This window comes from Osmerus eperlanus, chromosome 10 (genome assembly GCF_963692335.1).
Source record: "Osmerus eperlanus chromosome 10, fOsmEpe2.1, whole genome shotgun sequence".
NCBI lineage: Eukaryota > Metazoa > Chordata > Actinopteri > Osmeriformes > Osmeridae > Osmerus > Osmerus eperlanus.
In genome coordinates, this window is record NC_085027.1 from 13,229,532 (window position 1) to 13,254,277 (window position 24,746).

Below are 24,746 nucleotides of genomic sequence, written 5' to 3' on the forward strand. Positions count from 1 at the left end.
AATAAATTGTTCTGCTAAGTTCGGAGTGAGTCAGTAAAACCTGTCGAATTTTCAGCGAGACACGCCAGATTACGTAATTAATCAAACTGCCCTTGGTGTAATGAGGTTTTACCAACCCCCTTTTAATCCCCTGGAAATTAATCATCTGGAATTAAACAATTGTGAGTATTTTATAAAAGGTTATGCTTTAAGCCCACAAAACATAACCTCGCTCTCGCTTCACACTGCAGTGGTGCCAACTTCAATTTACACGCTTCGTAAAAGTACATTTTCCGAAAATGAATAGAAAAATGTAAACACAATTTCTCATTTTATTCGCATTTGGTGTTGCAATGTTGAGAATGCTTTCAGCATAATACAAATGGGCTGAATTAAGCCACCGAGGTGAAAAACAAACGTACACTCTGCAAAACATACACTGTGCATTTAACTCAACCAAAGAATTGACATTACCCCAACTTACAAACGTACGTCACTGAATTACAAAACTAGATAATGTGTAAAAATGATACAATATTCATGACACCGTGGGGGGAAAAACTGTTTTCAGTGAGTGCTTCGTAAATACATTCAACGTGTAGACATAAAAATAAGACTCCAGTCTGAAGCATTACCAACTTTCATTTCATAAACTCAAGACTTGAAAACAACAGTCCATCAAAAATGGAAATTGTAGCTAAAAGGCCTGTTAAAACCATTAAAAAAAATGACCCCTTTCATTTTGTGCTCACTCACAAACCAGTGCAGCATAGAGGAATGGCTAAAGAAATAAATAAAAGGACAAAGTGTCTGTGGTTTGTGCATGCTTTCTGTCATAAAGAAACCAAATAGGGTTCAGTAGAGGAAGCTTCCGAAGCTGCCCTTGCCATTCCGTCTGAACTGGTTCCCCTGGATGGAGACGAACATCTCTTGGGAGAGCAGGTTGTCCACAGCCTGGGTGCCCAGCTCCCTGATCCTGCTCCTCTGACGACACAGCTTCTTGGCCGACGTGGCCACCAGCTCCCTCTCGATGGCCCCGTTTCCCTCGGTGACCTCTGGCGGGGTGTCATAGCAATGAGGGGCCGACGTCTCCGTGACCTCTAGCCCGATGAGGGGAACGTCCGCTTTTGCCTCTCCGCCAACCCCCTCTCCTCCCTCGGCCTCCTCGCTCACCCCCTTCCCCTCCTCCTCCTCCTCCTCCTCCTCCACTGGCTCTCCTAGGAAAGAATCACCAGGATACATGTTAGCATAAAGGGTGTGTGTGTGTGTGTGTGTGTGTGTGTCCCAGCGTGTGTACCTGCAGCAGCAAACTGGTCCTGATCCTCGTCTGCTCCAGGTTTGACCAGGATCACACCGTAGCCTTCGTTGTTGTGGATCACGTTGTTCACCATGGTGATCTGGGGCATGCTGTCCATCTCATCTGCAAAGTCCTGGAGGGAGGAACACACGACAGAGAAGGACCAGGAGGAAGGGAAGGAAAGAATGAATGGGGAAAGAGGAGATGGAGGGGAGAGAGGGAAAGAGGATTGGAAGCAACAGGTGGCAGAGAAGAGAGAAGAGCTAAGTGTTGTGGAGATGGTCCTCCTTCAGGTTTCAAAGCTCGACACTTTAACCAAGTGGGTGAAATAAGTGGCAACTTGAACTTTCTAGAACAAAACACCACTTCTCTGCATGGAGACAGACCGGTTGAGTCACATCTACTCTGCAGGGTACAGGAAGTGTATAGTGAGCACATCAACACAACCTGAGCCTGCCAGTGGACCTCACCTTAATGAGAATTCCTTCTTTACAGTGATGGATGCCGTTGCCCACCAGACTACACACACTGCCAGGGTAGATCTCCACGCCAGCTCCCTAGAGAACACAGCACAGGCAGGTGGGGATGGGTGTGGAGAGGCACAAAAACACAGCTGTGACGCAGACAAACAACATTTCACACATTATCGATACATATAACCTTACACACACACAATGTCATGCGCGCGCACACACACACACACACACGTATACCTTTGATCCGTAGAGATCACACATGTTCATGGTGAGCTGGGCAGAGGTGCGGACGACGACCCCAGTGGTCTCACACTGCAGCACACAGTTCTCCATCTCCAGCTTCCCCTGACGGACACCTGCAGAGGAGGGGAGGGAGGGAGGGAGAGTGGGGTCATTCCTCAGCCTCCAACATCAACATTCAGCCCCAACTCATCTAGAGTGGCTGAACCTCAAAAGGTCCGGGCCACCATCTTGGTCAGGCCCAGCGGAGCGTGTCGTCTCAGTGCTGGCATCCACAGCAGGAAGCTAGCTAGCTGGTGGTGGTGGTGGCTCAGTATTGGTCAGCTACTCACAGAGAATTCCCTCGATGGCGTCGTGCTGGATGAACTTGACGTTGGAGATCTTCACGCTGGCTCCCGTGGACTCCAAAAACGAGTCTCCTTTGCTCTTCTTCTCGATCACCACCTCGTCAGGAAGACCGAACCCTGCCCGGATACACAGCAGCCATTATAACACCGCATAGCCGAGGGGAAGCACAATAGCCAGGAGGGCGCAGCACCGGGAGCAGTCTCATAAACACATCAAACAGTCTGAGGGGAGGGGGGCTGAATTGTGGATAAATGGGCCATTGCACTTTCCCTCTCCCCCACTATCTTTTGAAGAATCATGTTGACAGGGGCAGGGATCGGCGAAGAAATTACACAACATGTCATGTAAACCCTTTCAGAAACGCTTTCAGAAAGGGTTGGGCTTTAAACCGCCCCTCAACCCCACCCCCCCCACCCCACCCCCCCACCACCAACCCTTGGCTCAAGGCACGGAGAATCAGTGGTCTCTGAGAGAAATAGAAGACAAACTTCTGGGTCGTGCGACGAGGCTGGGAGTGGTGCAACACTCCCAGGAGCCACCTGAAGTGGAGCCCTGGTGCCTGGGTCGCTGACCGCAACTCTCTGGGTCTCCAGTGTCTTCACATGAGGAAACCCTCCAAACCCTTCTTTTAGGATAGTGGGGACTACATAAGGGCCAAGGGGAAGAGGACAAGCACCTTCACTGAGGGCAGTGGCCCAGTCCAGTCATGATGTTCGAGACAGAGCTCCGCTGCAGAGCTCCTCCCTCCCCTGGGTGGCAGGGCTGGACCAGAGGGCAGGCTGTGAAGGATCGTTCTGTCAGCCAGGTGTCATTAGCTCTTTGACTCCAGGTGCTCCACACTCATTACACTCACAGCCATTATCAACACTAGCCTTGGCCAGATCAGTCTCTGCCCCTGGCCCCTACAGCAACCCCCCCCCCCCCACCCCCACCCCGAGCCCCCAAATCCCTTCCAGCCCTCCGCTTGGCCTCTTTGATATTGTGGCTGTACAGTAAGTAAGACAAAGCGCTGTGTGTACGCCACAACCATCTACACATCGACTCTGTTTATGTTGAGGGAGAACTGGATTGGAATGAGCTCTAATTGAGTTGCTCTTCTGCCGACATCATGCAGACCACTCGGCCTCATACCAAGGCCTCTTAATGCTCCCCTCAGGGGATCATTGACGAGCACACACAATCACGCACATATGCCATACAAGTATAAAGTAGGTTTTCTTGTCTGTTTATATACCATTATACAAGCATGAAGCAGCCTTGTTTCGTTTCCCCCAGCTCCCTCCTTCCCGCGCTGCGCCTTCTGGGCTGTGACCTCACTCCTACGCCAGGCGCCCCGCTCTCCCCCGGGGCTCGCCTGGCGTTCCTCTCAGCTCGGCTCATTCATTATCATTATCGGGTCCTCGCTGCGCCATCAAGCCCAATTTAGCCGAGCCAGGGCTCTAATCTGGCTGCTCTGTCCTAGCCGCTCTGGCAGGCTGCTCCTGTGCGAGGCGGCTCTGGCCTCAGCATGAATTAGCATGCTAGCTAGCTAGCTAGCACCGCCGCCGCAGCTCCGGAAGGTCACGGCGCCGGCTGATCGTCTGCAGGTGAGACGGCCACGCAGAGACGGGGAAACGAGCAGCAATAAAACACTCTCGGAGGGTCTGATATTGACTCTTCCCCTCCGCCGCTCGCCGTTTCAAACGAGGTTATTTAAAATGGAAGCAGGGGGGAGACCAGACCGAGCCGAACAGCAGATTGCTCTGCTGCGAGCGGAGGATTAGATTCTCAAGCACACCCCTCTGACGTGTGAGCCCAGGTTACATGGGAGGACGGCCGTGCTTTATGAGGGCGCTGTGTACACGTGCTAATGTACGAAAGGGGCAGCAGGTGTAGCGGCGAACAGTGTTAGGATGAGCGCGGCGAGCGGCGTTCATGGCGCGTGTGTGTCTCGCACCGCCTGCTGTACATTCAATTTGCACCGTCCAAACGCCACTTGAGATTTCTCATTTTCGGAGCGTCGGCTGACAGGAGCCAAACAGAGATCCCTTACCTTCCACCAGGATGGAGTCTGGGATGGTGATGGAACTGGGGATGCTGTAGTGTCCAGGCAGGATGAGGACCACGTCACCTTCGTAGCAGCTGCCCACGGCCTGCACCGGGTCACTGTGGAACTAAAACACAGACACCCCAACAGCTGAGCACTCGCTTACTTCCCTTCTCTCTCTCCCCCGATTGGTCCTCGGCAGAGTTAGCAGAGACGCGTGACGGAAGCGCGAGGATACATTGTTCCCTTTACGGTGTTTAGCGTTGTGTCCCTACTGTTTCCCAGCGAGTTCTTGTCACACAACTGAAGAGAGACAGACAGACCCACTGGGTCTCGGAGGAATACACAGAAACGAGAGGCACTCTGCGCTGCGTGAGCACACACTGCGCTTTATACACACACACACACACACAGGCGCGAGTCTCCCTGGGGAATAGAACAATACATGAACAAGTGAGATCAAAAAGTAATATAAGGAAAGTACTTCAGCTGCCCTTGCAAATCCCAGTGCTAGACGCTGCTTAGCTAGCCGTGGAGATACAGCAGAGAACTGCATTGAGGTGAACCAGATGCAGAGGCATCTCTAGGTCTGACCTAGAGATGTGTCTCCGTGGTTTCAGACCAAGAGCATTGGGGTTCATTACAGGACATCCATTTACCATTTTGACAGATTAAAAGCTAACTGAATCGGATTACTAGAAGACAGAACTGTCTGGCTGGAACTGAAATTCAAATGCACATCAAACCTGTTCTCAGCACTGCTTAAACCCAGCAGGGTTGCAGAAGTCTTTGCGAGTAACCATTTCACACAACCCGCTCCTCAAATTAGACTGGCAACAAAGAACAGGTGGCAGCTTGACAACATAAATGTTATGTTACTGATTTCAACTCAGCCACCCGAGCCGATTAGAATCTCACTTGAATTATCGCTGCACTTTGAAATGTGGAATTGAATGTCGAACTGCCAGTGAACCGTGCGCATTCTGGGGTGATGTTTACCTGGACCTGGTAGTCTTCTCCAGAGAACTCAGGCTGCAGCTTGTTCACCATCAGGCTGTGGAGCTGGCTCACCTGGGTGGGGGCTGAAACCACGTGAACCAGCCGCCCCCCACCCTCCCTCACCCCACGGGCGCTGCACGACTGCAGACCTGAATTCACCTTGTATCCCAGAACATACCTGGGGGAAACAAGGCAAGGGAGGGGAGGGATAAAAGAGAGAGAAGAGGAGAGAGGAGGAATAAAGAGAGAGAGAGAGGGAGGATGAGGGGGAGGAGGGGTCAGACTGAGTTGAACCTTGACCAGGTCACCCTTTTCTGAAGTACTAAAATGTTGTTATCATACACGGTAGTGGTAGCAGGGAGCAAAACGTAATGAGCTACATTCAGCAACACATTCTTCACATCACGAAGCACGCGAGACGCATTCCTCTAACATAGCTTCACAGAGAAGAGTCTGAGGAATGTAGTAAACATTCAGCAGGTTCATCAGTAGACCCCATGAAATAAATCAGTCTTCAGCTCCCCTCACCGCCCCCCCTCCTTCCTCTCGCTCCCCCCCCTTCCTCTCGCCCCCCCCCCCTTCCTCTCGCCCCCCCCCTCCCCCTCACCTGAGCAGGGGGTTCTCCATGATGCAGAGCTTGCGCTTCAGGCCCTCCATCTGCTCGTACAGCTTGAGGCCCTCCACCATGGAGACGTTGTCCAGCTCCGACTCAGAATCACTGCTCAGGCCGTTCCTCAGGCTGGAGAACTCCTGGTAGCTCGCTGAGCAGCGCTGCAGCAGAGAGACGTACTCAGAGACCAGGCCGGCGGGCACGCGGTCCTCCAAGATGTCATAGTACCTTAGGGACACACAGACACAGGGAGAGACAGGCAGAAAGAGAGACAGACAGGAAGAGATACAGACAAAGAGATCCAGAAAGAGACACAGAGGAAAGCAAGAAAGGAAATGGCTTTAGAAATTCTTGAATCTAATAAACACCTCCACAATATTAAAAGTAGAGTAAGAGACCTTAATAAACCTTTTTAACGCGCAACAGCATTCAACGCCATGGGCAATTTTTTTACATAAGTAAAATCACTGTTGTGTGAGATGCTTTTATATTTGGCGGAAACCTTAATATATTATATTATAAGACGTCTTATATAAAGCATATAAAGAATGCAGCCAACAAAGTTTGTCTCTTTTCTACATGCAAAAGTAGAAATGTCAAAAAATCTTGAGTGCATCATGACTTAGTAGCATCTTTCCTCGCCAATAGACCTCAACCCTTAAGTAATAGCTCCCTGTCCATCTGTCAAATACCAAGCGGTTGAGCTGTCCCTTCCTTCCTGTCCTAAAGAAGGCTTGAATGCCCCCAGAAATACTCAAACCGTAGCTTCGGAGAACGGACAACTGGACGTCCCCCTATCCCACAGCGCCATCTAGTGTTCATGTCTGGTCCTGCCCCCGAGCCTCCAGTATCAGCCGCAGCCATTACACGGGCAGACGGACAGACGCATGGATTTTCTGCTAAACGCGGAAAAAAGAATGGTGCACGGAATGCTATGCAGGCCGTGTCAACTGTCTGATTTGAACAAAGTCAGCTGAGATGACAGAACGGCAGCCAGTCCAAAACAGACTGCTCTGTGCGGCGTGTTTACCGTCTCCTACCATCCACCACGCCCCTGTGACATGCCCCACATGTAGACCTACAGTCTGAGACGAGGCTCCACACATCTGACAAAGTAGTCAAAGTCATCATCTTCATCCTCCTCATCCCACTGCCTCCAAATGTGCTGGTAGAAAAACCTGAGGGAAATAGAGAAAAAAGAAAGAAAGAAAAACAAAAGAAAAATGTCATATACAAAAAGACAGAAGAACCAGATCGTCGAGTACCATCCCCTCAGGCTCCCTCCCAAACTAAATCACCTGAGCCACACCCCTCCTGGACTCTATGAACAGGTCTATTGTCATCTCTAAGCCACTGTATTTCCATGAGAAAAGTCTGCAAGAGAGAGACTTACCTCAGGTGCTCCAACGCTAGAGCGGTCTGGTCAAAGTCCCCAGACTCCTCGTAGACCACCTGGAGCTCCTGCAGAGGGGCTCTGTGGAGGGAGGCCTCCAGCAGGACACTTATGGCCTCCTCTGTCAGCTGACAGCCCCTGGCCTCACACTTCATAGGCACCACCAGCTTCACCTTAGCCTTGAGCTCCTTAAAGTCCACATCGGCCACCTGGGAAAGCAGGACATGGAGAGTTGTCAGGAGAACCTTCGATGCACAGCAAAGAGTAGGAAGGATTTTAGACTCTCAAGTATGGTCACACTGGAGTTTCTAACAATTCTGCTTCAAAATAAAATGCTTCCGTAAGCATTGCTTGCTGGGGAATATTGACTCGATATATTTGAGTATTTATAGGTTGTTAGCTCTTCCACATTTTGTCTTCTCAGGACACTTACCTCCACCAGCACATCAAACACTTCTGTGCACCAGAGAGCTTGCCAGTCACAAGGCTCAAGAGCCTTCTCCAGGTAGTCAGCTGTGAACGATTTCACTTCTGACATCTTACAGTCCCCTGTCCAGACACATGACCACACGTCAGACCATTAGACTTCAAGCTCAACTCAAACAGTCAGACACTTCTCTTTTCAATGTGTGACAAAATCATCAACTCAAAATGAATAAGCTGAAGGACATTTGTATGTTGAATTAATTAGCTAATCTTAGGACAAGCTAATCACTCACTCTCAACTTCTTAATTGTATACCTAGCATGTAGTCTTGATACACCTTGAATCGCTCATAGTAGAGGAGATGACTGGTCTGAAAGGTGTCTGGGAGGGATGATTTCCCTGGACGCTCTGCTCGCAGAAGCCGAGTACCAGCCTGGTCTGTGTTGAAGTAGTCTGTGCCACTGTCGTCATCATCTTCACCCTCGCCATCGCCCTTGTCTTCGTTTTGAAGGAGTCCTGAACATTGTACAAATATCAGCCTAAATAACGTCTGATGGTCAGCAATGGAATATATCTAGCTATGAACCTTTTAGATGGTTACTAATTACCTCTCTACTATACTTAGTCTAGCTAAAAGGCAGGTGATTGATTGATTTAGTTAGTTAGCCAGCTAGCTACTATGTTATTGCTAACAGTTTAGCTAATGTGTTCACTTGCTGGCTAATAAACAATAACAAACTGGAAGTAAAGGGTTTCATCAACGAACCTGTTATAGCAATATTTTGTCTCAAATCACCATCCTTGACACTCTCTTCAATTTCCACGTCTGACTCCAAATTCAAACATTCGTCTGTCTTAAATCCACTTTCACTTGAAGAAATGATTGTCGGGATTATTATACCAGCTGCCTCCCTGCTTTCCCCTGATTCTTGTGTATCCATAGTTGGACAAAATACTTCGTCGGCCATAAGCTATCTAGCTGTCTACTGTAGCTAGTTAACTTTTAACGAGTCTTAAATTGAAAAACACGACACTAGAATCGATTAAATCGTTGAAACAAGACACGGTCCGGTTGTTGCCAGTATTGGTGGCTGTAGCTAGCTTGTCTCTGTTTCAAACATTCAAATTTTCCCCGGTTCATTTAACCTCAGCCAATGAACATGGACGTTGGTGTGTTTCCAGACGTCTTGGGCGGTTCCTAACTAAACGTTACAGTCCAACCATGCCACAGTCCATGGTCCTGCTGGTGCATAGTAGTAGACTACAAGTCTGTCTTCCGTGACCTGTCGTTAGACTCCCATTCATCAAGATTGTTTTAGCGTAGTTAGAACGACTCAACCACTATGGGGGATCATTTAGCATTAATAACTAAACATTAAAACTTCTTCCAATACACCAGAAGATGTCAGCAGAGGGCAATCTTTTTCTGTCTGTCAGTGTCATGTTGCATTGCTCAACTAGAATATACAGGAAAATATGTGGGCAAGCCTCTGACTTAGGAGAATAACGTATTTGTTGATGACAGTCAATATAAATATATATATATATTATATTTAGTTTACTGAGCACTTAATAAATTATGGTGCACAGCTATTGATACCAGCTCCAGCATCACTCAGCAAAGTGTGGGGAGTGTGTATGTTGAGCACATGTCCAGTAGGCGTCCAGACAGATGGACTGTCAGAGACATGGTGTCAGCTTCACCAAAATGACTAACAGTAAGTGAGACTGTACCCGAGAAAAGTAACAACATTGTTCACACAGCATAACGTTTGGAGAATATCTGGATGAGGTCAAAATGTCCCATTATTTATACTACAGCTTGTAGTATAAATAATGGGACATTTTATGGAATGATTTTTATGGCACGATATGTAGGGAGGATAGTAAGCTAATTAGAGTTTAGGGCACTTCCATTTTAGCACGCACCTGGTGATAGTACAGAGTTCAAACGGATTATGTTCAAGGGCCATTGAAATTAACAATAGGAAACTGAAGTGGATGCTCAGTTGGACCTGAAACAAACAGAATGGTAACATTCAGAAGGTCGTTATGTATACGATTTAGACAGCAACATGAAATAAACCAGGTATGTGAATATTAACCATACTGTAACCATGGAGCCTAAAATGCCTAAAATGTTATTATATCCACAAAATCACTGTCATAGCATCAAACATGTGCGTTGCGTCCCAGTCACACACAGATTCTAGACTTGATAGGTTGGTTTTGAACGTCTTTACGTGCGCCCCACCAGAACCAATAGACATGCAGATCTCGTGTGATAAAACACCATGCCTCACAGTTAAGAGGCGTCCTCTTTTTCTGCCACAATAGGATACTTTTGGTTGAACACTCAACATGGTCCACTTTGTCTCGGGTGGTTTGGCTTCTTGACAGTTAAGCTACATTTTGGCTACAATGCAATCCGAATTCCCATCGATTTTGTTGGGCGTCGGATCTCCGACACCCGTCACCCCCCAATGGAAATCGGAAGATATTCTAAGCAACTTGACCTTCGCTTCCCATGGAAATGCAACGACCGTAGGTGAGATGGAGATGCCAGGTAACCGGCGCACACAGTATGGACAGTTCTCTCCTTCCACCTCGGTGTTTCTGGCGGTACTTATGACGCTCCTTGTCTTTGCAACAGTGCTAGGAAACGCGCTCGTAATTCTAGCTTTCATTGTGGAAAAAGGTTTACGCACTCAGGGCAACTTTTTCTTTTTGAATCTGGCCATAGCAGATTTTCTTGTCGGTGAGTTGGTTGTGTATGGTCTATTACAATTGGTAAAATCAAAATATTTTTCAGTCCTGAAACTTTATTGTGAAACGTGGTTGATGGTTGTCATTCCACCCCAGGAGGATTTTGCATTCCAGTGTACATCCCTTATGTCCTGACGGGCGAGTGGAGACTGGGGAGAGGTCTGTGCAAACTGTGGCTCGTGGTGGACTATACGCTGTGCACAGCATCAGTCTTCAACATCGTCCTCATCAGCTTCGACCGGTTCCTATCCGTCACTAGAGCGGTAAGAGAACATTTACGCACGGCAAAGCGCAGTTGATGAACACACAGGACGGACTTACTATACTATTTTTCTTCGTTTACGCAGCACGTCGTGAGTTTGTCTGCTAGCACAAATAACTCAGTTGATTGGATACCCTTTTCGAGTTAAACAAATCAGGATTTATCATGTCAGCATAACATTGGAACAAACACTTATTAGAATACAAAATATCACACAACCTTTGAATTTATCAATAATCCACTGGGGTAATAACTGACATTTTCATTCAGACATGCCATTCAAGCATGCAGAATACGACAGATTCAATTCATTGCATTCATTCATAAGTCTATATTTTCATAACACGCTATGAAGCCCAAACTGTTTCCTCCTGCAACAGGTGAGCTACAGATGTCAGAAGGGAGTGAACCGGGGGGCTGTGATGAAGATGCTGAGCGTGTGGATGGCAGCCTTCCTCCTCTACGGTCCAGCCATCATCAGCTGGGAGTATGCAACGGGCAGCAGCGTGGTGCCCGACCAGGAGTGCCACGCTGAGTTCTACTTTAACTGGTACTTCCTGATGACGGCCTCCACCTTTGAGTTCTTCACGCCCTTCGTCACGGTGACCTACCTGAACGTCAGCATCTACATGAATATCCGTCGGAGGAAGCTGATGAGGGACGAGACCCCGGCCGACACCGTGGTGGCGGGGGGGAGCTGCGAGATGGAGGAGCTGGGGTTGGCGGGTGGAGGAAGAGGAGGAAGGGGGCTGCAGCAGGTGTTCTTCGTCAGGTCGTTGGAGGCCGAGGGCCGGAGGAACCACACTCGTCTAGTCAGAGCCAAGCCGAGAAACTTCACACTGCCCAGTGCTAAAGTGTCGGTGGTGAGAGGCGACAGCAGCCTGGGGAGGGGGAGAGACAGCGCCCTGCTGGACCTACCTCCACTGCAGATGGCCGAGATGGTGGTCCAGCACCCCTCTGAGAACGCCTTCCACCCCCAGAGGAGCCGCTCAGACGTGGCCGCCAGCCGCTTCCGTCTGTCCAGGGACAAGAAGGTGGCCAAGTCGCTGGCTGTGATCGTGTGCGTGTTCGGCCTCTGCTGGGCGCCATACACCCTGTTGATGATCATCCGAGCGGCATGCCATGCCCAGTGTGTCCAGCATTATCTGTATGAGATCTCCTTCTGGCTGCTGTGGATTAACTCCTCCATCAACCCAATCCTCTATCCACTGTGTCACACCAGTTTTCGAAGGGCTTTCAGCAAACTGCTCTGTCCAACCAAGGTTAAGATTCAACCTCAGTACATGGAACAGAAGTATTAACTGAAACTGAGTGATAGATTGGGCTAGATGTGACCAATCATGATGCATATGTTGTTAAAACCACAAAGTCTGGGGGAACAAGAAGACTCTTCTCTGGCAGCATTTTCAGCAGTTTCCAGGACAGGTCTAGATGTTGGAGCTAAGGCTTTCAAACGTCGGGACTTTGCAAAAAAGGTGCCGCATACCGTGTTATTGCATGATGGACTTTGTGTTGTGAACCTGATCTTGTTTTTTACAATATTGGAATAAGTGTCGTACAGTGCTGTTTTCTTTGTCTCAAGAAATCATCAATAAAAGCACTTCACTTTCAGAGCCTCCGATCATTATGTCTCAGTTGCAGACAGCTTGATATCCAACAGCTGTTAACCCTTGTGTTATCTTCGGGTCGTTCTGACCCATCAGCCGTGTGACCCACCGTCGTATTGCGACAACTTTACCGCATACAAAAACAAAGTGAAGCATTTTCTTTTAACCGTTGGGCTGTCTCAGACCCCCCACATTGCGAAGGTTAAAAGAAAATTATTTGTATTTGTTTTTGTATTGGGTAAAATTGGGTAAACACAACGATGGTTCGTTATGAACCTTTGGGTCATGTGACCCGAAGGCAGCACGAGGGTTAAGTGAGTCTGCTTGTATTTACTAGATATCAAGCCTAGAAGTGTTTAGACAAACAAGTGCAATGTATTTTATCAGGTGCTTTTGTTATTACTCCAGAACAAATTAAGACATTGAGACTATTCCAATTAGAGTTTCCAAAGGTACAATAATACCATATGGTTAGTGTCACCGGAGGACACTGACAAATGTAATTCCAAACCATTGAAGTGCCCCCAGCAACTCTATAGTTCATCCTATCAAAATGGTAGTCATAGTTTCATATACCTTTGTTGTGTCCAGTAGTCTGATTTATGTACCCAGCAACAGTTGATAATGCCTGAGTGAGTCATCCTTGATAGACAATACCTTTCTAGTGTATTCTTGGAAATAGTATGTTTCAGTCAGGGTCACTCAACTATAAAATCTCTCCATGATATACTATGACAGACACTACAATTTCTGTAAATAAAACCTATTTAATTACAACTTCTGCTTCTCCACGGAGTAAGCGGTTTGTTAATTAAAGGAGCCCTCAACAGCCTTCTGTGTATTCAGCTTGTTAATAGAAGGCAATTAGATTATTCACAACTGACAGGCAGATATTACATTTGGGGAGTCGAGGGAAAAAAGACACTAACAGTTTAAATCAAAACCTGGTAAACAAGATGGGGGGAAAAAAGTAAAAAAAAAAAAAAAAAGTAGGATTAATATGAATTAGTTTATTTGTGCAAATGACATTGATGATAATCGATGATATTTATTCTGCTTTTGTTTTTTTTCTGATTTACAAGTAGGTTATACATACAATACATAAGGGTTCATTATCCAGAAGAGAGACAAAAAGATGAACAGAACCCTCCTCAGACAAAGATTCTAGGCAATCAATGCAGTTCATCCAAAGAAAATACATCCATCAGAGCTCCCCTGACAAAAGACCGTCGCACACACACGTTTCAAGTCCCTTAGCACTCGCAGATTCACATAGGCAGGGCTGTCTAGAAGCATGGGCAAACACAGCGCACTTTCACCTCCACACATGGCTAGCAGCCACAGGACACGGCAACAACCAGAATAAAAAAAAAAAAAAAAAAAAAAAAAAAAGAAGAAGAACAGCTTAGAAGCAAACATGAGATTCAGAAAAAGAAAGAGGGGAATGAAAAGGAAATGAAAGAGAGCACGTAATGGGAAATCTACAATGGCCGCCCTTGAAGAGGAGGGGATGGTGGGTGAGGGGGGGGTCACAGCACCAGGTGCATCGTGGGATCCATATACAACACAGAGCTGAATATGACATATAATATGAGCGTGAAAACAAGACAGCTCTACAGCAGGCTACCTTAATCTCCTCGACACAGCGAAGAGCGCCACTTGTCCCCCAAGCATGCACTCATATACTCCTCTCCGGTCACTCACGATCACTGATGGCTCGAGGAACTGATTAGTACCCGCCATATCTCATAGCAGTCGCTGGTGAAGAGGAGTGGATAAGGGCAATTTTGGGGAGGCGGGTGCATAATCAGGACAGTGTATGAGGGGAGACAAGACCAGATGGTAGGTTATGGGCAAGGAGGTGAGCATGAAAAAGACACACGCAGCTGCGACCGGCTACTCCCCTCTTCTTAAGCATGACGAGTCTGACAATAACGTGGTCAAACATGCAGGAATGATACGGTACCACTCTGGAAGTGCAAGGCAAGGCAAGGACAGCCGACTGGCAAACTGTGCATTCACGTCTCTTAATCAACACCTTCTGTCACAGTAGCAACACTACATCAAATTCAAATCTCTTTTGTGTAGACGGGAGTACAGCGAAGGAGAATAAAGAGAGATGGACAGGGATACACACACACACACACACACACACAAAAGGAGCGCAGATGAACGGTAGGCGTCGTGGGGGTTGACATCTTTCCCACTGGATGGAATACCCTGGTGTGAGTGTGTGTGTGTGTGTATATATATATTTATATAAAGGTATTTATCTCTGGGTGTGAGGCCCCTACAGAACCAGGCCCTCGTACGCCGGGCCCTCAGATTCGGGGGACTCTCTCTGCAGGCGCAGGTGCTCCAGTGTGTTGTGGAAGTGTTTGTTAATCTGCTCCGTCTCCTCGCTGGCCTCCAGGTTGGGAAGGTCCTCCCTGATCTTCTGGATCAGCTGGTTCAGAACCTGCACCGTGACCTGCGCCGAGGAGGGATGGAGACGGAAAAAGGAGAGAGAGAGAGAGAGAGGAGATGAGTAAAAGATTGATCGTTTTTACTGACAATCGAGTCTGCAGCACCTGGGACTAGCTGAAACAGCATGAGTGAAACCAAGGACAAAGACATACAGGCCGACTGCCAGCCAGCAGTCGAGTTCTCCTACCGCATCGTTCTCCCGCTCGTAGAAGCAGACGTATCTGTTGAGGATCTCGATGAACAGCTGCACTTGCAACGAAGGGTCCATGCACTGGTTGGCGATCTTCAAGGCCTTCTTCAGACACTCCATAACCCTCTTCCCATCCCTGATCTGGGGAGGCACAAGGACACACAAAACACTCATCATGACAGTCTGATGAGAGTGACACTGCCGAGTTCGGGACTCCGGCCCACACACAGCCGACGGTCGACGTTGACGCACACACGCGAGCACACACACAGCATGTCAACCCATTTGAACGGATTAATTAGCTTGATATTTTATTCAGGCTATCTTTAACCACAGAAGCTGTCAATCAACAAGACGGAGCGTGGCAAAAAAAAAACGGAAAGGAGTTAGTGTGAGAACATCTGCTGTGAGATGGTTCTCAGCTCCGCTCCTGCTGATCACTCGTTATGCAGTATGCACCGTCACAATCATCTCCCTTCAGTACAGCAGGCGGAAGGAGGGTTCTGCCAATCAAGCTAGCTATGAATCCCACCAAGCACCGTGAAACAAACACACTCTGCCTAAGAGGCTTGAGAAACAGCAGGCCCCCCTCGCAACTACGCGTGATTTCATCATTTACGCGCGTGGAGTGCAAAATTGCTTGATGGAATCCCATTATTATTCCATAACAGTCGTTAAGATTTTGTTTGACTGATTGCAGTCCTTCAGTGTCCTGGAAGTAATACTGCACTGTTATACACACACACACTTCCTCCACACCCAACGCGCACCTCGTCGCCGCTCTTGTCCGTGTTGCGTCCGGACCAGAAGAGGTGAGCGCAGATGCTGACGGCGCGACACTGGTCGGGCTTCTTGAGCAGTTTGGAGGCGGCGAGGGCGCACTGCGTGCGGAGTGGCTCGTGGTTCTCCTCGCTGAAGCAGCGCGTCCGCTCAAACGTGCCGATGATGAGGGTGATGGCCGCCAGCTGCGCCTTGGAGTCGCTGATCTCATCCTCGTACAGAGAGAAGGCCTGGAGGAGAGCAAGAGAGAGATTTCAGGACCGGACTATCCGTCTTACCAGTATCCAACTGTCCGTCCATCTTTTCATGAGCTCGTCGAGAGGAGCTAGGCGTTCCTTGGTCTTTTCTGTATTGCTGATGCTTGCGGAATCCCTCATCTAAAACGTTGAGAAACCCATTCAGCAGATATACCGTCTCCTGTGTCACCCCCCGGTCGCCTACCTGGGACATGAACTCGTAAGCCACCGGCTCGTGGTTCTCAAAGCCGACCTCGCCGGCCGCCAGCGCCCCCTGCAGGAACAGCCTGAGGGGCAGCTCCGCCAGCTCCGCCTTGATCAGGGCGCTGATGGTGTGGTGGGCAAACGAGAAGATCTTCTGACATTTCTTCTCCCACTTGTCGTCCTGAGCCGGGGGGGGGGGCAACACACAGTACAAGGTCAGCATCTCCGTTCCAGTGGAACATAATGCATTGTCAACAGCCATCTGGGATGGTGAGGCACACAGTTCCTTGGAACTAGCCACCGGAACTGTTGGTTTCCTGCTGTTCTTTGACCCCAACCTTGTGTATAATTTTCCCACTACTTTGGATAAAAGCGCCTGCTAAATGACTAAAATGTAAAATGACTAAAATGTAAATGGGATGAAAACGGAGGAGGGTGGGAGAGTGGCGGAGGCGTACAGAGGAGGAGTTGTCTTTGTAGCGGAAGGCCAGCTGGTAGGCAGCAAAGACCAGAGGGGGCAGAGTGTAGCGAATCCTCTGGTTGCCTCCTGCGCCAAAGTGCTTCCTGGCTGTGTTCAGAATCTGAAAGAAAAAGACACACAAACGGGTGTGTACACACACACACACACATTACTTAACACCATGAGCAGGGATATTGTTTTCTACTATCTTCAGGGCTGCGGTGTACAAATGGGTATGAAGGCCACTGTATTGTGGTATGCTCTGGGCCACTGTGTACCAGGTACTGTTGGTCGGGGTCATCGGAATGGAGGAGGTGGATGAAACGACCCACAAGGCTTTGCTCCTCTGCAAAGTCCTCAGGGTCTGGGTCCTCAGCCGGCTGGTCGGGCTGGTCCTGAATCAGCGTTGACACCAAGCTGAGGATAGCATCAACCTGGAAGAAATGACGGGGAAGGGGAGAGATCGAAAGAGGGAAGTGAACAGTGTGAGCGGAGCTATACTGGTCTGTGCTTTGATTCCTAAATCAACCCCGAGCCTGGCCCCTAAAGAGAACTTGATTACGAATCAATTGGTAACTTCGTTAACCTCCGGAGGTCCTGACCAATGGTCATAATCAGGAATAATCAGGACTTGTTTGACCTGCACAATTGCACCACGACAGTCGTCGTGGAAACGAACAGTGAGTGGGTGGCTCTCATTTGGTTGAGGGTCATTTAAAAGGGCAGTGCTCTCCTGGCATTACTTGAAAATCAATCTCGTCTTTTTGTTAGCTGCCATCGCTTTATGGACATAAAGGATGTGTGAGTCATGCTGGACTTCTCTATTAAAAGCCGGTGAAGGTTTCAAACCTGAACTCGTCGACATCCCTTAAAAGAAAGAGGAAATGTAAACAAGCCAAGTGATGTCGCTGGCAAGGCTAAGCCATATGTGGCTAAGCGTAGCACAGAAGATCAATTGAGAGTAGGCTCGACATAAAAAATGCGCGTGTACAATTCCAATGCTTGCGAGTACCTCAGCGTACATGTGAATACACGTCCGTTAGTCCTGACCTGTTCCTGGGAGATGATGACGGTGCTGTAGTCCAGGGTGTTGCTCAGCACGTAGCAGCTCATGCTCTTGCGCGACTCGTAGTCGAAGTACTCGAACAGCGGCGGGAAGTGCTTGAGCTGCAGCACAGTCAGGATGTTGTTGTAAGTGTCCACCGGGATCTTCAGAAGACGCGTCAGCTCCTTGGACACCGCACTGCTGGTGGCGATGCTACAGACAGGGTGGGGACAGATCAGTTCAGGCTAAGCCAGGCTGGATTCATTTATGTCAGGAAACAGGCTTGAGTTACCTCAGGTCATTTGTACCTCAGGTCATGGCTGAACACTGGGACAAAGTTCGATTTTGAAAACATATGGTCCATACTGAATTATATTTGATATTGTATATGACATTATACAACAGATGGTATAAACAGTATTGACAGAATGCTAAATGTGCCACAGAGCCATTTCTCTCTGTGTGGCCAAGTGAAGCACATCTGCAATGCAGAGCAATGTTACATCCAGTATGGATACAGCCTTACACTGCAGTGAAACAGCTTATATCGTTCAACAATTCTGAAATATCATTCATGTGTAACATCTGTTTGTCAGATGTGGCCTCACATGGATTTGTTCGAGTGTGAAGATGAAGAAGAAGAGGGTGATTTTCTATTATTATGTGACCTAGGAGATCAAAACAAAATGTATTGAGTTCTATAATAGTCTGCTTCAAAAGATAATTAAGGCTTTTCACTGATGGCTTTACCTATAGGAACAGCCCAATATGGAGTTGAGATGGGATGGAAAGGGCAGCTCAATCCAGATAATTAGGATAACCTGTCTTTCCCTTTCTCTTTTGTGCTTTAATGTCTCAGTGTGTCTGGAAAACTACAGTACTCCAATTCAGACATACTAATACCTTACCCTTCCTCGTGCTCCCATTTGTTGGAACAAAGCACTCTGGTGAAAAATTGTTTTTTTTCTACGTCTTCATCTAACGACTAGAGAGCATTGCTCTTTCCTGGTCACACACAGTGTTCATTTAGGAGGTAACTTTCTGACAATGTCCTGCATGAACAGGGAACTATCCTACTTAGTCGACCAAAAGTTCTGATCAGTGAGAGAGAAGACACCCTGTGAAGTGTCAGCACACTGGGTTCCTGGGTACGTGTGTGAGTGAAGTCAAGCTAGTGCACATTTGGTGTGCTGAGAAACTCCCATCCACACCGCCGGGTACGGCAGCACCTGTTGAGTGACGGCGCTCTGGTACTCACTGTTCCAGGTTGAGCTTATTAAAGATGTCCACGGTGCTCTCCAGCACCTTGTCTACATAGTCCACCCTGTCAGGGTAGCACTTCATGGCCAGGTTGATGAGGGACACCTGCAGGGACACCACATCCTCCGACGGCATGTCCTGGCGAGACTGGAAAGGCAGAAAGCCACACAAGCGGACGAACAAGGTCGACACGGCTCTTTTTGAAAAGGAAAGCGGCAGACCTTTCAGTTGGATGCACAAGCACTTAGACCTGGGGGGAGGGCGGGGGGGGGGGGGATAGTCACTGTGTAGCTAGGTAGGTCATACCTGTATGACTGTGGCCACTTGTTGGGAGAAAATGTCAAACAGCTTGATCTCAGCAGGGATTCCCGGACCGTCTTCTCTGTGAGCAAACAGCGCCAGTCTGCACCGGACCAAACAAATAACAACAACATCAGAAACCGGAGGACGTCAATACGCTGAGATAAATAGACTTCAGGGTGTGGAGTTGCTATGTTTGAACTTGAAACAGATTGTAAGATTTATAGTGTCGTCCTATTTTTTCACCCCCATTTGTACAAAGACCAGTACCCGGTGCACAATGTCCACCAAACAGACCAAGCCTAGCGCTACAGTTAACTCAAACAGGTAGGCATGCAGAAAATAGCTTCTCATGGCTCCACCAGGCTGAATCCCTTTGCCAGGGGAACTGTCAGTGGGCTGCTATCCTGTACCTGTCAATGAGAGCGATAATGATGTTCTTGACGTTGACGTGCTGGTGCAGCTCAGCGCAGGAGCGCAGGAAGGGGTTGAGCGTCTGCAGGTGGAACTCATCTGGGAAGACCTGGAGCACAGGGGGAGCGCCGAGTTAGCAGCGTGTTCCTCCGTGTGACGCAGGGTACTTGGGTAACCTGCTTTGACTTTGCCCATTTCCAGGTATGCGTTCTGATTCAGGGGTGTGAAACGAACAATGGGCTTCCACTTTTCACGGAGATCGTGGCTTGAGGCCCAGAAAAAGCTCCCTGGAGATATGATCTGCTAGATACTATTGAGTTGGAGTGAGTTTCACACTGATTCACACGTCAGGTGGCGAAACGGTGCCGTCTTACAATACTGTCTAGAATGAGACTGGTTTACTGTACCTGGATAATGCACTCCATCAGGTACTCCTGAGCCAAGGGATCCCTGCAGTTCACAACCTGCTCCAGCACACCTGACAGCACAATCTAGATAATCACAAACAAACATGTATTCAACACAGACAAAACATGGGGAAAACCAACACAGGGCTTGTTGGTTCAGCAGATTGGTGTTAATCCAATCAAAGCACAGGTAAACACTGACGGTAGAACACAGAAAGGGGGGGGGGGAGAATCTAGATGTGCATGAACGGAATCGTAACTCAATTCAAATGTAATGTTAACATAAACACAAAAGATAAATCACAACTAAAGATGTGCCTCCTTGTGTGGGATCTGTATATTGTAAATGGGAATAAATCTCTAATAAAAAAACACATAAATGCTGGAGTGAGCCCTTCAAAATGCCAACATTCTCTTTGGAAAGGATGTGTTTTTCTTTTCATTTGCAATTCCAATAGGCTCATCGGGCATACATGAGGCAGATGGTAATTGATTCACATATTAAGATTATTCACTATTCTCAGCCCACACTACAGAGCCCTACTGGGACAATAATGCCCTCCATTAAAACCCACTCAATAATTAGGCCTCAGTCTTATGCACAGGTGCTATCTGCACGGCATGCTGCACGTTCTGCCCTAGGTCTTACCCTGCTCTCCTTTACTGTTACACACTGAGCTTGGCTCAAGTAGCACTTCATTTGCAAGTTAATATCTAACAAGTGGTTCAAGCGACACGCATCCGATCAAATAGAATTTGAGCCTCACAGAAACGCACACGTTTCTCCCCTTCAACAAAGACACACACACACACACACGAACGCACTGTCTCGCTACCTACCTGTTTGTACTTGTCCACGTTGACCCCCTCCAGCTGGCTGAGGCGGACGAGGTTGGTGCCCACCAGGATGCGGAGCTCCTGCCTCTCCTTCTCCCTCTTCTCCCGGTCGCGGCTGTGGCCCTGGTGCTGCATGCGCACCCACAGCTTGTTCATCTCGGCAAAGTTGAGCAGGACAAAGTCGATGGAGTCGTTGACGTCTCCCGTCATCTCCTCCCCTCCCCTGGACGGGTAGGAAGAGCAGGTCATGGGGGTCACATCGCTTTCATGACTCCATGAAAGCATCCCTCTTTTCCCAACGTAGTCTTTGAACTAATGTCCTTTCTGGATGTTCATCTAAGAAAAGGACTGTTCGAAAGGACTGTTCATCTAGGGCCAAACAATAATGCTGACTAAATGCCGGGTCAACCCCTTGCCATTTGCTGTAGTATACTTGTGAAGTTCTGAAAAATCCAATCAAGAGTAAAGAATATAGAGAACAAGTATGTTATTTAAACAGTCGGAGGGGTAGGTCGGATTCAGGACCCTTCAGTCAATGGCTAATCTTCAGCTCCGCAGGCTGAGGCGCTCAGACTGGCTGTTTGCGGTACATACTCTGCCTGCTCCCCGTCGTCGGGCAGGATGTTGCGGGTGCACTGCAGCAGGTAGTTTCGGAGGAACAGGCCACGCAGAGGGTGCTGCACCCCGCGACACATCTCCACCAGGTCCTTCAGGATGTCCTTACGGGACTGAGGGAAGGAGCGCACGTACACCACCCCCACGGTTATCAGCAGGTACCTAGAAGGAGCAGGAGGAATAGGAGGAGATGTGGATGGATTTATTTCAGGTGGCATGTCGATTTGGGTTGTGAAGTCAATTTTACATTAGTTGGTTCAAGTAAACTTGACACACTGAATAAAACACAGCTCTGGAAATTCAACATCTGCCGTAGATACGTGACTCAGGTGGGACTAAGAGGCTTGGAGTGAGTAAGGAAGCTCACAGTCTGGGGATGATGTTGCCTGCATACTGGACCAACTCGTACAGGTCAGCCACCTTTCTGCCCTTAGCAAATTCATCCGTCAGGTACACCTCCAGGTAGTGGAGCTCGTCAGAGATGGCCATGTCTGCACCCAGAGTTAAGGAGGGACTCAAACTGCATATTCTGAGGTTCACGTGGACTCATCAGTAAACTTGCAAATTGCAAAAGCATGAGACTGAATTCAAACCGGGCTCCGAGTTAGAACACTACTAGTTTTCCTGTGTGTATCCATTGCATTCAAAGGAAAGCAAAGCAGAAGACTGAAGTTAAGATTCCACATGTCTATAAAAAACACGTTTTCAAATTTATAAGAGAAAATGCTGTACCTACCCTACCCTCCCCCAAACACCCAGTCCTTAATATTGTAATGAGAATATAAAAAGCACACACCCCAGAGAATGAGAAGAATGCAAATAATCTAAGTATTAATGTAAGTCTAGACCACATCTCGACCACAAAGGCTCCACTGGCTGGAGTCACAAGCCCCTTTTACGCTGGCTGTTCAAGCCGGGAATGTTGTGCATTTATTCTGCCTCGCAGTTTTGTGTAAAAGGAACGGACACGGAGTGTGTGTGTGGGGGGGGGGGTCACTGTACCGGCAATAAGACGGCAGCGGAGGTAGTCACAGAGCTGCATCGCATTATAGGACTACACACGGTAGCAATGACACTGACGTCGTGTCCCTGATTCCAGAATGCTGGCATGCTATCGAAAAGCATAGCCGACATGGGGCAGCATTATGCCGGCTTTTCTTGGTCTTCTTTACAGCAATATTGCAGGGTCTCAGAGTAAAAGGGGGTACACACTAAGGATACAGAGTTCATAGTAGCTTTTTGGAGACAGCATGGAGGTCCTGAGTTCCCCCAGCATGTTGGAGGCATGTTTCAGGGCATCCATCAGTTTGTTCTTGTCCTACACAAGCAGGTCAGAGGGCAAAGGACATCAATTATACAAATTCTTCTTCATGGGAAGTACGAAGTACATGGGAAGTAAGTCAATTACAAGAACAGAGTGATATATCTGGATGAGGATAATGTTACATCTGTAGATTGCAGAGGGAGGACAGTGCATTATAATAAAATGAATGCAAGGTTTAATTACATTCAATTTAAAAGGTAAGCTACAGCATTGCTAGTAGCTGTGTACAAGATGTGACACAATTTAGCACAGTAATCTGTGGCTGCATAAGAATCTCGTTCTCCTTTGTGGTCTTACCAGGCATCGCTTCATCTGAAATGACTGCACCTTGACAGCCTGAACAGCTTCATCCAGAAGCTTCTCCTGCTCGTCCTGGGGCGACTGCTGCATGGTAGGCTGAAACACAGCCCACAGGAGCTCAGAGGACACACAGCACCGTACCCAGACAACTCCAACAACACACCCATCTCATACTCTTGAGGCTTGAGATTGCAACGTTAGCTACGTGGGCCCAGACCGTAATCTAGGGATGAAATATATTGGCAGACGAACCAGTATTCTACTTAGTGAACTGTTCACAACAAGCTAGCTTGCATACAATTATTGGCAGCTGTCAGATGACATTCACTAGCTTTCCAGTTAGCTAACGTATTAGGCTAGCTAGCTACCGGTAATAGTCTAGAGCTGACAAACTAGTGCTAGCTAAACTAGCCTGTACATTCAAGAACAAAATGTGCTACCTAATATGCTCAATATCAGAAAGAGGACTTGCTGCAATCACGCAATTGATGAATTTTTAAGGCAATACTACAAATATGTATTGTGATTAATCATTTGCATCACCCTCACTACACACTGGAGTTACATCGCTAGACTAGCTGCTAACTAGCCGACTCAGCAAGCGTCCAACTAGCTAGCACAAGGCCAATTTTGACAGCTCGCACAGGCTGCACTTGCAGGTGAAAGTGCGATTTTTAAAAACACTGCAACGCCTCCGACAATACATTTCCTTAGGAAGGGATGCACACCCTAAAACCAAATAAAATCACTCGTTCCTTAAGGAGTGAGGACATGGCTTGCTAACGTTAGCTAGCGACTAGCCAGGCCCATTTAGCACAGCGCCACCCAACATTCCATAAAGCTTGCTTGCTTTAAAGCCAGCTAACGACTGCCGAATTCCACATTCATTAAATCAGTTCCTGGTACAAAACAAGGATAAAACACGAACAAAACGGATATATAAATGAGTAGAAACTGTTTTATATCGGATTTACTTACCATGATGATCAAGTCTGTATCAGGAAACGGGAACCCTCAACCCTGAATTATTTCCCAGTCATGTGACTCCTTCGAATTCATCCAGTGACCCCTGTTCGTCTGCATTGGCTGAGCCGACAAGTTTGTGATGCAGCCCGTCCAGTGTGTATTACCGTAACTAGATTGTACAAGACTGGAAACAAATGCTGTACAGTATCACATCAAGCTATAAGAATGTATTATTTATTGCTAAATTAAACCGTTTCTCTCAAACGTTTTAAGAAATGTGTGTTTCGTCAATAGCGTGGCTGTTGCTGCATTTTGACAGTACTGCTTATTTTACGACTAAATGTTTTCCAAACTTCTCTAAACAATTATGCTTGTTGTTGTATGGAAACAAAGGGTTGTCGCTGCTGCATCGTGATAGTCATTTATACTTATATCACATGTCTTGCAGTGATCACTGCCGTTTGAAACAAATGGAAAAAAGTAAATACACAACCCAGCACTAGGCAGGATGCA

At 47.8% G+C, this 24,746-nt stretch overlaps 3 protein-coding genes across 4 annotated transcripts; 1 reads left to right on the plus strand and 2 right to left on the minus strand.

Annotated features, from left to right (window-relative positions):
- Positions 1-293: 293 nt before the first annotated feature.
- shcbp1 (SHC SH2-domain binding protein 1) lies at positions 294-8,920 on the minus strand. Its single transcript, XM_062471842.1, has 13 exons — positions 8,561-8,920; positions 8,110-8,310; positions 7,802-7,917; positions 7,369-7,577; positions 7,058-7,153; positions 5,973-6,203; positions 5,366-5,543; positions 4,373-4,493; positions 2,325-2,456; positions 1,990-2,108; positions 1,747-1,833; positions 1,277-1,409; positions 294-1,196 (listed from the first exon to the last, which is right to left on the minus strand). The coding sequence occupies exons 1-13, from the start codon at positions 8,760-8,762 to the stop codon at positions 835-837; spliced, it is 2,187 nt and encodes a 728-aa protein (XP_062327826.1). The 5' UTR covers positions 8,763-8,920; the 3' UTR covers positions 294-834.
- Positions 8,921-10,098: 1,178 nt separating this feature from the next.
- On the plus strand, positions 10,099-12,422 carry hrh3 (histamine receptor H3). Its single transcript, XM_062471297.1, has 3 exons — positions 10,099-10,552; positions 10,657-10,823; positions 11,203-12,422. The coding sequence occupies exons 1-3, from the start codon at positions 10,216-10,218 to the stop codon at positions 12,121-12,123; spliced, it is 1,425 nt and encodes a 474-aa protein (XP_062327281.1). The 5' UTR covers positions 10,099-10,215; the 3' UTR covers positions 12,124-12,422.
- Positions 12,423-13,419: 997 nt separating this feature from the next.
- Positions 13,420-24,459, minus strand: vps35 (VPS35 retromer complex component). Of its 2 annotated transcripts, none has more exons than XM_062470907.1 (17): positions 24,246-24,459; positions 23,265-23,351; positions 22,865-22,961; positions 22,011-22,134; positions 21,623-21,805; positions 21,032-21,251; positions 20,192-20,275; positions 19,784-19,893; positions 19,377-19,473; positions 19,069-19,217; positions 17,816-18,023; positions 17,044-17,199; positions 16,764-16,886; positions 16,307-16,486; positions 15,856-16,095; positions 15,083-15,226; positions 13,420-14,899 (listed from the first exon to the last, which is right to left on the minus strand). In XM_062470907.1, exons 1-17 carry the CDS (start codon positions 24,246-24,248, stop codon positions 14,720-14,722), a joined length of 2,385 nt encoding a protein of 794 aa, XP_062326891.1. In that variant the 5' UTR covers positions 24,249-24,459; the 3' UTR covers positions 13,420-14,719. The 2 variants fall into 2 exon arrangements, with proteins under 2 accessions (XP_062326891.1, XP_062326890.1); XM_062470906.1 differs by having other exon boundaries at positions 23,265-23,363.
- Positions 24,460-24,746: the final 287 nt, after the last annotated feature.